At 38.2% G+C, this 17,569-nt stretch overlaps 1 protein-coding gene across 1 annotated transcript in view; it reads right to left on the bottom strand.

Moving 5' to 3' along the window:
* Positions 1-533: 533 nt before the first annotated feature.
* LOC116675020 (uncharacterized) overlaps positions 534-17,569 on the bottom strand; it is a 130,958-nt gene continuing 113,922 nt past the window's right edge. Inside the window, exons 72-80 of the mRNA XM_032507143.1 lie at positions 16,888-17,025; positions 16,430-16,615; positions 16,137-16,250; positions 15,715-15,867; positions 14,163-14,279; positions 12,516-12,653; positions 6,658-6,792; positions 5,911-5,988; positions 534-3,323 (exon numbers count right to left, since the gene is read on the bottom strand). Coding sequence (XP_032363034.1) covers positions 3,150-3,323; positions 5,911-5,988; positions 6,658-6,792; positions 12,516-12,653; positions 14,163-14,279; positions 15,715-15,867; positions 16,137-16,250; positions 16,430-16,615; positions 16,888-17,025 — 1,233 coding nt within the window. The 3' untranslated portion in view covers positions 534-3,149. The remainder of the gene's footprint in view (positions 3,324-5,910; positions 5,989-6,657; positions 6,793-12,515; positions 12,654-14,162; positions 14,280-15,714; positions 15,868-16,136; positions 16,251-16,429; positions 16,616-16,887; positions 17,026-17,569) is intronic.

The raw sequence follows: 17,569 nt of genomic DNA on the forward strand, positions 1-17,569 counted from the left end.
GCTTGTGTTTGGTGTCATGTTGGAACCAGAGCGCTGAGTGTGACTTGTATCTCTTTTTTTGCTTACCAGGGCAGCTGCAGGACGCAGGCCGTCAGTGTGGTCCTGATGTTGCAGTCTGAATGTGCCAGTGAGGGAGGCTGAATCCTCTGTTGATTTCGCTGATGTTACACTAAGGTGAGAGAGTGCGTATACATGTGTGCTGGCTATGGTTGCTGCTGTTTCCAGAGAACTTCTAGATTTCCTGAGAACTTCTCTTGATGTTGGCAGAACCGCATATTTACCGCTGTCAACCTCAGTGCTTTCTGATCTTACAGCTGTTGAAGCTTTACTTTCCTCACTAGTTGTGCATGGGTAATTAGTGAGTGTGTATTGGGCAGGTGTGACCAAGTCCAAGGCCTGAGTGCAGTTTGCAGATGTGTGTGTACTCTGTGTATATACTGTGTATGTCTTCAGCCCCTCTGGGTCATCCCCCCTCCATGCAAGCCCCCTCTGTCCCAACATGAGCTCCTGACACAGAAAGAGAGACTGAGGAGTAAATCACTGTTGTGTGTTTATTTGTATTTGTGCTTTTGTTTGGATATGTAGACAGAATGGAAAGACAAAAGTGGAACAATGTACAAGTACAGCACATGCCATGTAATGTAAGACATCTCAGTGCCACTGCTTTCAGGTGAAAACCTTGTATCTCAAAAAATGGCAGCTTATTGTGTGTTGTTACTGGTATTGCATTGATATGAATGTAACTATAAATAAGCCTTAAAGAATATTGCACAAGAGCAAGCAAATCAGTTTTGATTATTTCAGTACAATTCCTCCTTAACCCTTGTGTTGTCTTTCATTGGACCATGTACTTGTCATCCCCCTGGGCCAAAACAGAAAAATCCTTTTTGTTCCTTTTTTTAACACTTTTGGTGTTTTTTTCAATGTTTTTGGCGCTTTTCTTTGTTGCCGTTTTACACTTCTTTTCACTATCATGTATCAACACCACTAACACCAAGTTATTCCTAGTTTTACACTTACTTTTGTAATTCATGGTCAAGAAACCTCATTTATAGGAAATTATACCTAATCCTTGAGTTAAAAAAGCAGAAATTATGAACTATTTAGACTAATATAAACGGAAGAATAATCACACACTGGTATACTGTATGTCAACATTCAGTCGGCATACTGTTTTGAAACATTTCAATTTATTTTTCAAATGCTAAAGAATTTGACAAAACATCCCAAATTCAATGAAATTAGAGATCTGATCTTTTGTTGTATGGAATCATCCATGTTAGTTTTGGTTAATTAAAATTAGGAAGTTAAAAAGAAACCCATATTTCTGATATAGACATTTAGAAAATTTGACCCTAAGACAACACAAGGGTTAAGAAATACTAAACTAAAACTAAATTTGTAATCCCATGGTTTTCATCTGCCGACAGTAGTGTGTTAATCAGTCATTATGTCAAACCAGTGCATTTCCATGGCCAACAGTCATCTTAGAAAATGTAACTTTCTGAAGTACAAAAGCTGCGTTAAGTGAAAGTAAATATTCTGATTCATAAAAAAGCGAGAATCTTTCTCCACACTCTCCTGCTGCCAGCAGTGACTGAGCAATTATTCAGGTAAACCACAATTTATTATCATGTTCAGCTTATGGAAATTCAAATAGCAGATGCGTGTAAGCAAGCAAGTTTTTTTATTTAAGTGCTGGTAAATGAGCTCAGATAGTAAATGAAAGGTCAACAATCAAAACGTTTAACTATTTTAAATCACCAGTCCCTATATGATAAATTAAAAATATGGTTCACAAAATCTGTCTATTAGTACACTTTGTTTCTGCCTTTTATAAAAACATAGTTACCCATCAGAATTACGGTCCATGCAAAAGCATATTAAAGACCAAAACCCATCAACCCCGCATGCTGAATACCACCAGTCTGCTTTCTGTTTTTGGTAAAGTAAGTCAATCACTTCTCACATAGTTCCAAAATAATGTGCTGTGGCTTCTTGAACAACACCTCAGTTGTGACCACTTGTCAATCAACAGGCAACATGTATTCTCAGGATGAACAAGTTCAGTAGTCCTTCAATTAAACCACTATATAATTTGTGGAGATCTGATTAAATGAAAGCACTTAGTCCTGTCCTCTATTTTATTTTTCATAATGCAGTTAGAAAACCTGATTCAAATTTCAAATGAAACTAACTGTTACACTGTACTTTGAAGCCAATATCTGGAATTTTTTGCCATGTAAATGCACTGATGGTTGAGACATTTCAAGAACAATTTTAATGTCTAGAATTGGTGCAAGAACCATTTAGGTGCTCTAGACTTGGTTCTAGAAAAATCAGTTCTAGGTTTAAATCTATAAGAAGATTAAAGTTCTGAGTTTAGTTGTAGAGAAAACGGTTCTAGAAAAAGTCTTGTTCTACAAGCATTCCAGAGGACACTAAAAGAAATGTCCAAGATTTGGTTCTAGAAAAAAGCATTGGTTCTAGAAAGAAGCCAAGAGCTCTACAAGACATATAGAGCTCTAGAAGAATTAGGGAGTCCCAGTGTTCTGCAAGAAGTATGGTAGGGGTTCCAGGGCTTGTTTTAGAAGATTCTACATGAAGGATAACTACAGGGAGTTCTATAGTTAAAACTAGAAGGAATTTGGGAAATTGTACTGTCAAAAGTATAAATTATAGACTTCAGATCTCTGGAAGACAAAATTCTACATTTGTTTGTTCAAGAAGAACTGGGAGTTCCAAGGACCTCCATAAGATACTGGAGGAAGATACTTTGAAATTGACGGCTAATTCTAAAGGAGTTCTAAGGTTGTATCTGGAAGAAGTTGGGATGTTTATGATATGTTGTAAACATTGTTGTTTTAGGCTTGGTTCAATATGGAATGACAGGTCTGAACCCTAGGTCTGAACACAAAAGGGATTCTAGTGTAGGTTCTAGAAGAGGTTGAGGCACTGTGATTGGTTTCAGAATAAATGGGAGTTCTTGGATTGGCTCTAGAGTGAACACTGTAAGTAAGGATGATTCTTGAAGAAGCAGTTAACTCTAGGTATGTTTCTGGGGGGTTCTGCACATGGCTTTAGAAGAAGCTAGAAATGCAATTCTTTGATCAAGAAGAAGTGAGAAGTTGTAGTGACAAGGTCTAGATCTAGGAGACTACACATTTCTGCTGGGGCCCAGTGTCTGGTTTGGTGACTTTTACGGTGGAGGCTGTTGTGTTTACCATGCTCTCAGGCAGTGACTGAGTTCGGACTGTGCCCAGGGGTTTTGATAAAGAGTCAGATGAACTTGCTTCTGTGGTGTCAGTGGAACCCTCAATATCCTGAAAAAACATGAGCAGGGTTAGAAGATCAGTCAGTTAAATACATGGATCATTTAGTCGGCAGGGTTACCACCAGATGAGGATGCATACAGTTAATGATACACTTGGTTATATTACATAATGTTATTGACGTATTTTTGTTATGTTATCTTATATACCTTGCTGTGTTGTAAAACAAATTCAACGGCTCTTATTGACAGTTTTGAATTTTTTTTTTCTCAAACTGTTGGCATCAATACACGGTTTTGGACACTGGGAACAACACAGGCATTTGGCTTAAATGTTTAAATCGCAATACCATAAGCAACTGATAATAACAAACAAAGGTTCACCAACACCTGTAATGGACATTAGTTAAAAGACAAGCTTGGTGATATTCTATACTTTTCTTATTGTCAACAAATACAGTAAAAAGACTAAAACTACTTAAAGCTGCAAGCGTTGGACAGGCCCTCACTCCTCTGCGTGGTTACTGCCGGGCGCTGCTCCATGGGACCGTGCATTTGTGCGGCACTCAGACACTGCAAATTGTCACCAATGAAAAGGAAACTCCCTGCTGATCAATGATACCTCACACAAGACACTTCGTCATACAGTTAATTAACTGTGAAAGGGGGCGTTGTTAAAGCATAGGGGGCGGCCCAAACCATGACCAATAAAAACAGAACTCTCTGTTGAGTTCAATGATACTTTACACAACAGTGTACAATAAACTGGTCATTAGTTATGAAATGGCCATGGCAAACCTTGACCAATGAATAAGGAACTCTTTGTTTGTTCTATGATACCTGACATCAAACAGGTCACAAGTTATAAAAAAGGGGTGTGGCTACAGAATAGGGGCAGGTCAAACCATCACCAATCAAAAATAAACTGTCTGCTGAGTTCAATGATACTTCACACAAGACTCTCTTAAATGGGTCACCAGTTATAAAAGGGGCGTGGTTAAAGCATAGGGGGCGGGCCAAACCATCAACAATGAAGAAGGAACTCTCTGCTGAGTTCAATGATACCTCTCACAATAGTGTACATCAAACGGGTCATTAGTTATAAAAGGGGAATAGGGGCATAGGGGGCAGGTCAAACCCTCACTCAGTGATACCTCACACAAGACTCTACCTTAAACGGTTCAAAATGGGGCATCGCCTAAGTATATGGGCGTGGTTAAAGTATAGGGGGCGGCTCAGTATCACATGTAGACCAGACATTAAATATTTTGTGTAAATCGGATGATGTTTTTTTTATAAAAGTCAACTTTGGCCTGTTGATGTCCTCAGCCTGGACCCTTGTCAAACGTGAGAAATGTCGGCAAATTGGACAATGTACACTAAAGTTACAACAATTTCTTCGTTCATCGATAAATGCTCAAAATGGCCGCCACGCCCACACCATTTGACGAAAAGTTTTTCTTTTAATAACTTTTGGTCTTTAATGGTGTTGAGATGACACAGACCAAATTTGAAGTTCATTGGATGAAATCTCCAGGAGGAGTTTGTTAAAGGTCATTAGGGGCAACGTTACCTCCCTATTCTCTGATTTGCCCGCCCAGAGAATTTGGCCCACCCATGAGAGAGAGACATCATAGCTTTAGAACGAGCAAAGTGGCAGTTGGTCAAGGCCACTTCCCCAGCCTCCGCCTTGCCCCCCTCTCTCCTCCTCAAAAGCTACAGACTAAGGAAAGCTCATTGTGGGACTGGCTCTAGTGGCTGTAATTCTGCACCATGGCTAAATTTTGGGAAAGAGACTTCAGATATGGTATTAGGGGACCACTAAGGTCTATATAAAAGCATCCAAAGAGCACCATGTCATGGGACCTTTAAAGTACGACATGGAAATGGCCAAAATTGCACTAATTTGATCTTTTAATTCAAAATGGCGGACTTCCTTTTGGGTTTAGGGTATGGCTACAATGAGCTTTTTTGTTACATGTGTGTACAAAGCTTTGTTGGTCTATGTTAAACAAACTGCAGGAACTCAATTGTTTTAACTTTGTAGGGGGCGCTAGTGAGCCATTTTTGTTTGCCGATTTTTGAGCCTAGTTTTTGAGTATGTTAAGCCCCTCAAAAAAGCAATTAATTTCCCGGAGAAAATGTTTTTCAGACATTACTATCGTGGCCTGTGTCCAATCCTGTTTGTTCAGTTTAATTTTGTAAAAGGAAGAAATAGTTAATTAAACTGCTGGGTATTGTAAATAGTGCAATTATTGAGGAGTATTTCAGGCGTAGATTTGGTTCAATACAAAGTGTTTACAACAGAAGGACGGTGTATGTGGGATTGAATGAAATAATACAATACAATAAACTACAATGTGTGTGTTTGTGGTGTCACCAAGTGCAACAGTCTGGCTCCTTGGTGTATTTTTAATACTTGTTGGACGACAGTAAAGTACTATGGAACATCAGGCTTTGGAAACACAGGTCAGATTTGTTAGTAGGATCAATTCACTGTTGGCTTTGGTCTTTTGACTATTTGTTGACAATACACAAATAAATAATATCAACAGAGTTATGCTATTTTTTTTTTTTAAATTAAGAATCAATCAACAGGAGCTAATGAGATTGTTTTACAGTGTTGAGAATTAAGTTACCTGTCTGTCTTCTCCAGTCTGTTCAGTGCTTTGTCCAGTCGCACCTTCAATCTCTTCTGGAACAACAGCCACAAGTTCCTAACAGATACAATGATGTATATTTAAAAAAGTCTATATAATCAAAGCACACCTAAATGTTAAATGGCTGAAAGAGAGAACATTGTTGGTAACAGGTTATGAGCTAACAATGTGCTGTCACACAAATTACAAACATTGATCAATACTGCTCCCTAGAGGCAGAACAAAATACAGAAACAGATGTGCAGGGAGGTTGAAAAAGAAATGAGGAAGTTGGAAACGGCAGTGGTTGAGGAGATGTTTTAAGGATTAAGAGAGGGTTTGTTAAAGCAGCAAGCAGCTGATATGATAAGATGGTAGTAGAGGTAAGGGAACTCATTGCCAACGGTGGTGTGGAGAACAGAGTGACCCAGGTCTTATCTTATATCTTATAGATCTTATATATTCTTATTAGTCATTTAGTTGTTAAAAATGACTGAATTGGAACCAGATTGTTAGGATTTGAGTCCTATGGTCTCAGGTGTATTACCAATCCAAAATAATTGGTTAGTTTTATATAAATGTTCCAAAACTCGTTATGGCATCCAATGTAGTTATGTTGTAAGTAGCTGAACTCGGATCACAAGGAACTCTGGGTGTGGGGTACAAGAGACCAAAAGAACAGAGGTAAAACATAGAAAGACAATGGATGAAAGTTTTTTTTTCAAAGCCGCTCTAGATCTTCTTTACCTCTGGCGAAGCAGCCAGGAAAGCATCCCAGAGCCACCATAAAACACCTCCTCCACCTTCTTCCTCTCTGTGCTCCTGACTCCCTGTTTGCTCTGTGGCTTCCTCAGTCTGGAGCACGCCGTCATGCTCCCTCTGCTGACACGGAAACACGCTCATGTGCAGAGTCACACGGGAAGTAGTCATAAGTGCATCTGGGACACTGAGCTGTAAGCTAGTAATGACTGGCATTGTTAGCTTTATCACTAAAAGCAGCTATAACTAGGGGTGTCACAATTGGTGTCTGATTCTAAATTGAAAATCAGACTGAATTAGCTTTCAATTTCAATCAGCAAAATCAAAATGAGGATTGGCGATTCTCCCAGTAATGTTTTTCCACAACACTTCATAGATGACGCAGCATAGCTTACAGCTTTGCATAACTGTAGAATACAGCTGCACTTTCTTAAAGTTCAGAAAGAATGGTGAAACAACAGAACTGGAAGATCCTCCTGCTTCTCTAAAGTCACTGGTGTGGAAATATTTTAACTTTACCGTGAGCTATATAAACAACAAACTGCAAAGCATGTGGGTCGCCAAGAGGTACCTCAGGGTGCATTCACATGAGCGCTTCTTACACTCTTCTTTTTGTTTAACAAAGTCTTCCCAATTGACTGGTGAAATAAGCTATTGTTATAACTTTTTCAATGAATTATTTAAATTTGACTGTATGGCCTGGTCCAAAAAATATGGCAATTATATCATAGTTGATACAATGAAGCCATTATTTTAAAAGCAGTTTCTGCACGTTTCACCAAGTCAAATTTAAGACTTTTTAAGACCATTATGAATGAATTTAAGACCTTTATCATAACATAAACTGAGCCCTGAATTCAGTTTTTTTCAGTATCGCTAAACTTGCACTACTCCATAACTGCATGACCTGCACCAATAACATAAAAGCTAATTGGATGCAATATATCTTGGTTTAATTTGAAGTTGTAATACAGCAAAATTATATTTGCACTAGCGAAAGAAAGGACTACAACCCCATGGAATAAAGAAAAAAAAGGAACTAAGGATCAGAGGTAACGTTGCATGAACTTAGGAAAACTAAGACCTGTTTAAAATTATTTAAGACCTAGAACACAATACTAAGCAAATTTAAGACTTTTTAAGGCCAAAAGTTTTCATTAGAAAATTAGAAAAATATTTAATACAATTTCATTTAAAAAAATGACTTTTTTAGACTCATTGGAAACACTGTAAAGAATAATTTGAAAATGTAAATGACAATTGTGAGCATGAAACCAATGATCTGCTGCTCTTTATAAATCAACACTCCCTAATTTAACAGTCAGTACTGAACAATTTAAAAACAAGTTGAAAGTCAAATCGAATTGTGACTCCCCTACTTATAACTTATGGATTTTAACTGTTATAACCTCTGAAAGAGAAAGTATGCTTGCTTGTTTTTAATAACCAGGATATTAAAAAAACTGTCCACTAATTTCAATAAGATTTGATGAGAAGTAAGGTTATGAACCAATAAAAAATAAAAATGCATTTTAAATGCAGATCAAGGACTAGTTAAAGTTAAGATTTCTTAAAGCATAACTCACGGGTCATTTTTTGAATATACCCGAGTCAAACTTTCGTTTAAAAGCAAATCTAAGACGGAAAGGCCACTATTAAGATTTACTATGATCCCATCAAAATCCTTATTTTTAAAACACAAAGAAGGCTGGACACAACATGAAACTTTGGTTGAAGTATCATCAGGGGATCTACACATGAACTCTATGGAATGCCATTTTATTCAATATTAAATAAATGTGGCTTGCCTCGGTTATCAGCGGAGGAATCAGCAGGAAAAATTAAAAGTGGCAGTACAGAATATGCAAAAAGAAAAATCACCGGGCTTTGATGGGACCCCCCCCAAATTGTACGCAACTTTTTTTCTGCATTATTTGTCATTTCTCTAGAGGCTCTAGGTCAAGCCAGTTGCCAATCGGTTATGGTGTCACCAACATGCATTTGCGCTTTTTCCCCAGAGCTGTCTCTTTATTGAACTCTAATCCTCATTGATCCCACTCCCCCCATATACTTATAGACTCTCCTCTCCCTCCTCACACCTGCCTCCATTTTGTTATTTGTATTACTATAATGTTCACTTGCACTGCTGACTGTTATTATAGTAACAACTGTTTATATCTGCATCTTGCACTACTTACCTTGACTGGAATATCATTTTGCACTGCCGACTGTTTATTTACAGTACCTATTGTTTACATATACATTTGAAATACCGTGTTTTAACTGTAATATGCAATTACTTTCCACTGCACTTTTATTCGGATAGCTTCTGTCCAAACTTTATTTGTACTACCTTAAATCCACCGCTCATTTTAGCCTAAATTATTATATGCCAGTTATATGCCATTGTTATACCGCTCATTTTAGCCTAAATTATTATATATATATCTATCTGTAAAAATTCTGTTTACAGTAATAGTCATCTGTATATTATGCTCACATTCTGTCTATAGTAATAGCCAACTGAATATATATTCATAGTACATATTCACCTGTAAACTCTGTTATAGTAACAACCATCTGTACATTATGTTCATTGTACATATCTGTAAAAATTCTATTTATAGTAATATCCACCTGTATATTATATTCAGTACATATCCAGCTGTTGTTGTGTTGTTCACAATACTAGTTATCTATATATTATATTCATAGGAAAAATCTATCCGTAAAATTCTGTTTATAATAGTATTCATAGTATTCAGTATAGTATATATTTATTCAGTACATTTCCATGTCCTGCACTTATGGAATCATTGTATATCCTGCACTTGCTGCTATTGCACTTCTGGTTATACCTAAACTGCATTTCGTTGCCTTGTACCTGTACTTGTGTAATGACAATAAAGTTGAATCTAATCTAATCTAAAAAAAGACTCTGGACACTTGGCGGAGCATCGTGGACTCTGAGGTCTATGCTGTAGCCTTGTGCTGCAGCCCGGACCTCTAACTTGCCCAGGTGTTTGGTCCCTTGTCTTGTGTTTGCCTGTGTGTTTGTCTGTTTATGTATGTGTTTGTGTGTGTCTGTTTCTGCATGAGTTATTTTGTCTCCCTCTCTCCCGTTTTCCCTCTCTGTGTTTTTTGGCCCTGGGTTGCATGCCTTTGTCCCAGCATATTGTGTGTAACTGTTTGTAAACATTAATGGCTTTTGAATATAAAAAATAAAATAAAAAATAAAACTTGAATTTTACACTGTATATTTCATGGTACTTTTAAGTCCACATATGTGGTCGGAACAACGGGATGTTGGAGCAGAGGGTTTAGTTTTTCAAAACAAAGGGACGTCGGGCTAGTGGGCCGTAGGACCAAAGGGAATTTCTCAGGTTATTGAGAGGTTGGAACAATGCAGCTTCAGAAAAATGGGCAGTTCCCGTGTCAACCCACAGTGGATACAGACCAACTGGCAACTCACGGTGATCTGTCAGGTCAGCGGTAGTTGCTGGTCTAGTTACTCCAGAATAGGTGACTGTGGGCTGGGTACAGAACACTGCAAACTGTCAGTCGTGTTGCTCCATCAGATCAGCGCTAGTTGGTGGTTTAGTTACACCAGAATAGCTGACTGTGTGCTGGGTAGAGCCCCACGAGCTGCCGGTCGTGGTGCACTCTCACTTCGCCAGCCTTTTTTGCGTACAGCTCTGTTCTGAATGTGAGAGATAGCCCCTGATTTGAATATAAGAATTGGAAATAAATAGATAGGGAAATCAATAACTGTGGCATTAGGAAATGAGAGACCACGTAAAAATAAATAAATGTGGATTTATGAGATAAAAGTCTCTTGAAAAAATAAACATGGACTTATGAAATAAAAATACCATGAAATAATTAAAAGTAAAACCTTTTAATATATTTATTTAACTAATTTATTCATTTTATGACTATTTATACATATTTAATTATTTATGTATTTATTGTATCGTTTATTTCATGATGTATTTCAAAGGAATATTTATTTATTTATTTATTTATTTATTCATGTATTTATACATTTATTTATGTGTTTAATTAGCACTCCCATTAAAAAGGCCATTTGACCGAATGGGACCCCCCCCTTCGAAAATACGGTGGCCTTTCCGTCCTAATTATGCTTTTAAAACGAAAGTTTGACTTGGGTACATTCACAAAAAAAACTTAAGTTTCATTTTGGTGAGCATTACGCCTTAACACTGCAAAATGAATAAATACAATTCAATGTTTTCACCATTTAGTCATGAACTACCCTCCACTACACTGTCATTTTCAGTGAAAAACCAAAGTATCCCACACAATCCCTGATAGTGTTATAGTAGCTATTTTTGTACCAATATATCAAACTAAAATATTGTAAATGTCTTATGGTTTTGAAAGAATTGCCCTATTTATTCAGCCTGACATTAGTTTTTTTTTTTTTTACTGGGATTTCCCATAAATATTTCATTAACAATGTCATGCTGCTACTCAGTGCACAACAGACCAAAAACTTCAGCTCAATGTCCCACTATCTTCACTTTCAACAGTATGTACTCAATGCATACTCAGGATATAAATAAATAGTAGTATTAACCATGCAGGGCTAAAAAAACACATTTGTTAAATAACTTTGACGCACGGAGGAATAGGTAAGCAGGAATGTTAGTACCAATCCTTCTACACTTTGTTCTACCATAACACAGTCCCTCCAGGATTTCACGGCCTTTTTTGCGATCGTTGCAGCCCAAAATGCTTGATTCTGTGTGAGCTTTTGAAAAAAATTGCAATTAAAGTTGCAATGTCTTTTGTATGTTTGTTCCAGTAAAGTTGACAGAGAAAGTTGCAAAAACAGTTGTGACTGCAAATAAATTATAGAATGATTTAAATTTGAACATATGTATCAGTGGCTTGTTGATCTTTACATTGTTAGTAAATTTCTCACCTGGCCTGGGACACACATTCATACTGTTCGATAAAGTACTTATATTTATCATTGCACTTACAATAACAAGCGTAGCTGTCCTCAATTTAGGTCATCCTGTACGTCTCATCTCCAGTTTTTCTTGCATCCACCGTGTGTGTGTGTTTTTGTGTGTGCGAGCGCAACAGTCAAGGCGGGAACTCAGCACCCGCCCACTGCGGAGAGCCGACAGGATTGAAACAACAGTTGCTTCAGCGAGTTTATAGTGAAAAAAACGTTACAGCGCACATTAATGTTAAAATGTATATAGGTTGATAGTACGGTCTGAAATGTTTTGCATGGTCTTTTGTTTGTGTAAGTTTTGTTGGTAAATGTGAGCTGTTTGAGTCACAACACACACGTCTCGTCTTCACATCAGAAATAAGGTAATTAATTTGGCGTTGTGCATGTGACATCAACCTGTTCTCACTCTTCTCACACCTGTGCTTGGTCATTGGCTCTCAGAGTCTGGCACGTAGGACTGCTGGGATGAAGTTGCAGGAAACTCCGGTGATTGGTCAAATTTGAATTAGCGCGATAGCGTCATTGCAAAATCCTAGAAGGACTTAACAGAGTCACCTGTCAGGACTACAGGTGGTGAGTACTTGATATCCAAAACCCAGGTCTTATTATTCAGTGGTGTTAATTTCATGTAAATGAGATAACAGTGAGAACAAACACACTTTGATGGCACTCCCCTCAAGATCACACACATGTAAGGATGCAGTATTTATCAGTTGTTTCTTTCAGTGTTCAAAAGTAAGTAAGTATTATTATTATTATTGTTATTATTATTATTATTATTATTATTATTAAGCACCTTTCAAGAGCAGAACATCACAGAAAAAGGCAACCAACATATATCAGAAGGCTTCCTTACCTGAGTGCTGCAAGGTGTCCGGGACGGTCTCTGTTCAGGTGAGGACTGTTCCACAGTCAGCCGCGACGCTCCAGTTCTCTTTAGGACGTCCTCCTTAACATGGACAATTCGGATATGGCCTTGTTCTAAGTCGTCCTTCTGAGAGACAGCACAATGACATTTTTGGTTTAGTTGACTATCTCTTGTTTTCTACACATGAAGACATCATCTTGCCAATACAGGATTTTAAGCCATTTAAAGTGATGGTTTGGAGTGATTTCACCCTAGGGTCCTTTGCACCACATCCTCGTCCCAAACAACCCCCCAGAAGCTTTTTTCACCTGGGTTGAATAATGTTGAGTTAACGTTATCAGCTGATTAGCTTAGTGCAGGCGCTAATGGATCCACTGGTGTATCTCGTAAATTACCCCACTAATAATGCCCGAAATTGTACCAAACTTCTACAGTAGTACAAATAGGTTTTGTACTCGATGAATTGGGATGTTTGTAAAAACACCAGGAGTTTATTTAAATAAGACTTGCTTGCAGGCTTCTTCTCTCTGCTGCTAATGCTACCAGTATAGCATGATAGCACGAACAACAGAAAAGACATGACATGTCAAAACACATAGCATTGTCCATCCAGTAAGTGTGCTTAGGGACGTCTACAAATTGCAACACCAAAAAGAGATACATACATAAACATTTTTATTAATTTAATGATTAAACAAGGTAGTGTCTCAAACTTACCTCAATTATAACTTGTGTCCTGCTAGTTGTACTACAGCCCATACTTAAAAAAAATAAATGAAATCACTAAATGTTTTTTGTATCTCTTTTCAGTGTTGTAACTGTTCGACCAAGGTGAAAAAAGCTTCTGGGGGGTCATTTGGCTCAAGATCGTGGTGCAAAAGACCCTAGGGTGAAATGACTCCAAACCATCACTTTAACCAATTTACTTTAAAGGTCCCCATGGCATGAAAAATTCACTTTGTGAAGTTTTTTAACATTAATATGTGTTCCCCAAACGGCCTATGGTCCCCCAGTGGCTAGAAATGGTGATAGGTGTAAACCGAGCCCTGGGTATCCTGCTGTGCCTTTGAGAAAATTAAAGCTCAGATGGGCCAATCTGGAATCTTGCTCCTAAGAGGTTATAAGGGGCAAGGTTACCTCCCCTTTTTCTAATTTGTCGACCCAGAGAATTTGGCCTACCCATGAGAAAGAGACATCATGGCTTTCAAACAAGCAAAATAGCAGTTGGTCAAGGCCACACCCACACCCTCCACTTTCAGTGATTTCAGATACAGTATTAAGGGACCACTAAGGCCTTTATAAAAGCATCCAAAAAGCACCACGTCATGGGACCTTTAACAACTGTCCCAGTCATTGCAGAACACTGTTAACTTCTAACTAACAACTTATCTTTTTTTTCATACAATCCTTATATCCAAAAATTATATCTCTACTCAAACAGTGAGTGGGTATTTTTGCCTTAATTGGAAGATTTTTATGGCAGACTGGAAACACGGAAAGAGGGGGGGGTATGGCATATAACAAAGATCGGAATCAAACTCACGACATTGCAGTTACGTGGCATGCACAGTGATCAGGTTGCTACCAATTTTCTAAACCACTTTTAATGTAATTTGAAAAGTGAACCAAACTCACATTAGCCTCTTCTGAAGTGGATTCGAGGAGTTGAGGCTGTGAGGTCGTCTGCGCTGCTGATAGAGCTTTGGCTTGGACCGGAGTGGAAGGCTGCTGGATGAATACAGCAGGAACCTTCTACAAGAAGAGGGAGGGAGAAGGTTCAGTAAAGGCCACTTCAAGTCTGACTGACTGACTAGTCTCGAGGGTCTGGTTAGTTCACACAACATTCCGGGATGGGAGGAAAAAATTGCTCTGGTTTATTGGTATTTCTTTAAATCAATCACAATTGTCTTGGGCAGTGCTAAGCGCCGAATGGTGCAATGGTGCCTCTGCAAAATAGCCTCGGGAAGGAACTTGTTTTGGTCGCAGATGTGTACGTAGGTATGCGTGCTCTGGAATTAACCCTGGGGCCCCTGAGGCCATTTTTACAGTTTAATTTCCGTCTAGATTTATTTTATAAAAAAGCTTGTAAAACATCAACCCTGTTGTCTACAGTCAAGATATGAACATCATTTTTTTTAGGACAAACTGGGTTATTGGAATATTTGGGTTGCAGTGAGGTCACTTACATGTTAAAAATGGTTGTAGGGCCTTAAAGATAAATAAATAAATAAATAAATAAATGAATCTTCCAGATATGTATTGATATCACAGACAGATAAGTAAAACCTAAGCCATTTTCCATTCTAAAACACTTCTCATATGTCTTGGGAGTCACACTGTGAAGAAATAATCATTATAACTTATACAGTTGACAAAATACATGCATTTTTTCCAAAAAAGTCAAGACATTTTTCTCTAAACGTCTTGCCAATAATAACATAATAATGTCATATTTATTGATATTACACCCACAGCAATGTTATACAAGCAAATATGTGTCTAAATAGTGCACCATTTGGCCTTCCATAGAGTATATAGGCATTTTTGTCCCCTCTGGCCTTCCATACAAGAAGGGTGACTTTATCTCCCATATATGGGCATGTACTTCCTGAAACAATAGACGGGAGAGACAGGGCAGACGCGGAGGAGCGAGCCAGCGGCAGAAATGAGCCGAAACGCAATGAATTATGGACATAAAGTGGATCAATCTTGGATATAACAGTATGGATTTAAAGCAAAAAGAGGCTGAAGTTCCAGGCTGGATAGAAAATCCCCTGTAGAGGCTAGAAAGACAGCGAAAAGACTTCCGTAAACATGAAATCGTCAGGATTTAAACGAAACCGAAAGTGAGTAAATCGCTTGTATGGTTCAAAAGTTATTAAACTATGAATCAGAGGTACTTTTTTACTCGTGGGCGAGTGTCTCGGGCTCAGAGGGTTAAAATGGCTGTTGAGTGTGTGATGAAACTTTGCTAAAAATAAAGATGAATATAATTTGATTGTTTGTTCCAGCTTGGAGGATGTTTCCTGAATCAACCAGAGTTTAGAATGCCAACACAAAGACAACAGAAGGAGAAGGACATCTGGCCGAAAGTGAGGGACATCCAGTGGAACCGGCGGCACCGGAACTAGCCCGTAAATGAAACATTGTCGATATAGACCACAGACTGACTGACTGAGTGTCTGACCTTTTCCAGTTCCAGCAGCAGAGTCTGGAGCTGGTCCACGGCAGTGAAGACAATCAGAGTATCTTCAGCCTTCTCTGGAAGACAGAGGCCTGGTTTACACTTCTGGATCTCAGCTACGGTCCTCCTCATGCACTGGATCCTCTGTTCCACAGGCTGCACACAGAAGAAGGGTATTCAGAAAAACAGATATCTGGATTTTCTGGCTGACAAACTGGACCAGTTCAGAAGCTTGTCTTTTTATTTCGAATTTGCAGTTTGGGCAATAAAATCCATCTCTGACTGACAAAGTGAGTGGACAATCACTTAATCGGTTTGACTGATCACTCATGTTTGTAGTATTTCCTTATACAGGTAATCACAACCATATTGATATTAAAATAAAAACCTCTGAAGAAAATATTGTTTGTTTCACCACGTTTTACCTTGAGGTTTTCTTCTCTGGGGCTGGGGAAAGTCTCTGGAGATGATAATAAGATCTTGATCTCAGCCACATCATTCTCCATCTGCCTGATTTCACTCTCAATCGCTTCCACCTCCTAGACAGCGAGAGATCGATCAGTATATTTTACCATTTACAAAACAGAGTACATGTGCAGAGGGGTAAGCAACACATATCCTAGTAAAGAGAGATGAGCTAACAGAAATACAACAAATAACATCTGTAGAAAAGTTTTGAGCAGATTAAATTAAGAAAATAATAGAATCTAAGACTGACGTCCGCAGCATGCTTCAGGTGAGACAGAGGAGCATTGAAGCGGTCTTGAACGTTGGCCACTTGGTGATCAGCTTCGTCCAGTTGTTCCTGGAGAGTTGTGACATCACAAACCTGTGACATTTCCTTCAGGACTGAGGTGAAACCCTGCAGAGTGGTTCGGATCTGTGCCGAGTCATCCAAAACCATCTGCAGCACAAGACAGGAACATGTGTTATTTTTTATAAACTCGTCAAATGGTTTCCAGATTTTCACATCCACGCCTAATTTGTTTTTTTTAATATATACTGTATGTCAGTCTCACCATGAGAATACAAAACAAACAGATTTTACTCAATTTACATTTACCACACAGAATGCGACACATAATACATTTTGGAATTGAATAGCATGTTATGGTAAAATGCTGTAGAAAAACGGGGTAGTGTAGTAGTGTAGAAAGGACAGCTGAGAGTACCAACCTGCAGAGTATGAACATGGCTGCTCAAACATTTAGCGGTGGTGTAGGTGCAGGGGGCGGTGAGCCACAACTTGGCCTCAGCCATCCAGCTTTTAGAGCTGCTGATCATCTCCTGATGCTCCTGAAGCCATATTTGGATCTGACCACAAAAACAAACGATAGTTAGTTTATAACCTTAATCAAGAAACCAAAACTGTGTGAATACTAACCATGTTTCCATCCACACGTTTTTATGCAAATGAAGTAATATTGAATGAAAAATGCCTCATGGAAACTGTCAAATTTTACTGGATTTCATGAATAATCAACTCAAAATAATTTTAAACAAAAAAACAAGTTTTATCTCAACGGATTTTCTCTTAATTGGTAAATGTCTTATGCGATAAACGCGGATGGAAACGTTGTTTGCCGAATATACAATAATGATTTGTGATCACGTTTTAGGTCATTTTATGGTTGCAACCCGCCATAAAACAAAGAAGTTTAAGGTAATTTCTTCTTTCGTTGCAGAGACGGCGGCTGTCAACAAAGACAGATATAAGTGGAAGAACGATGAGACAAGAGACTTTTAATTTAATTTACGAGCAAAATATAACGGCTATTTTAGATTGCAAAAACCTAAGAAATTCCATAAATTATCTGCATATATGTTTTGATGACGTGGTTGTTGTCTTTTTATAGCT

The sequence above is a fragment of the Etheostoma spectabile genome, unplaced genomic scaffold (genome assembly GCF_008692095.1).
Source record: "Etheostoma spectabile isolate EspeVRDwgs_2016 unplaced genomic scaffold, UIUC_Espe_1.0 scaffold00001416, whole genome shotgun sequence".
Lineage (NCBI taxonomy): Eukaryota > Metazoa > Chordata > Actinopteri > Perciformes > Percidae > Etheostoma > Etheostoma spectabile.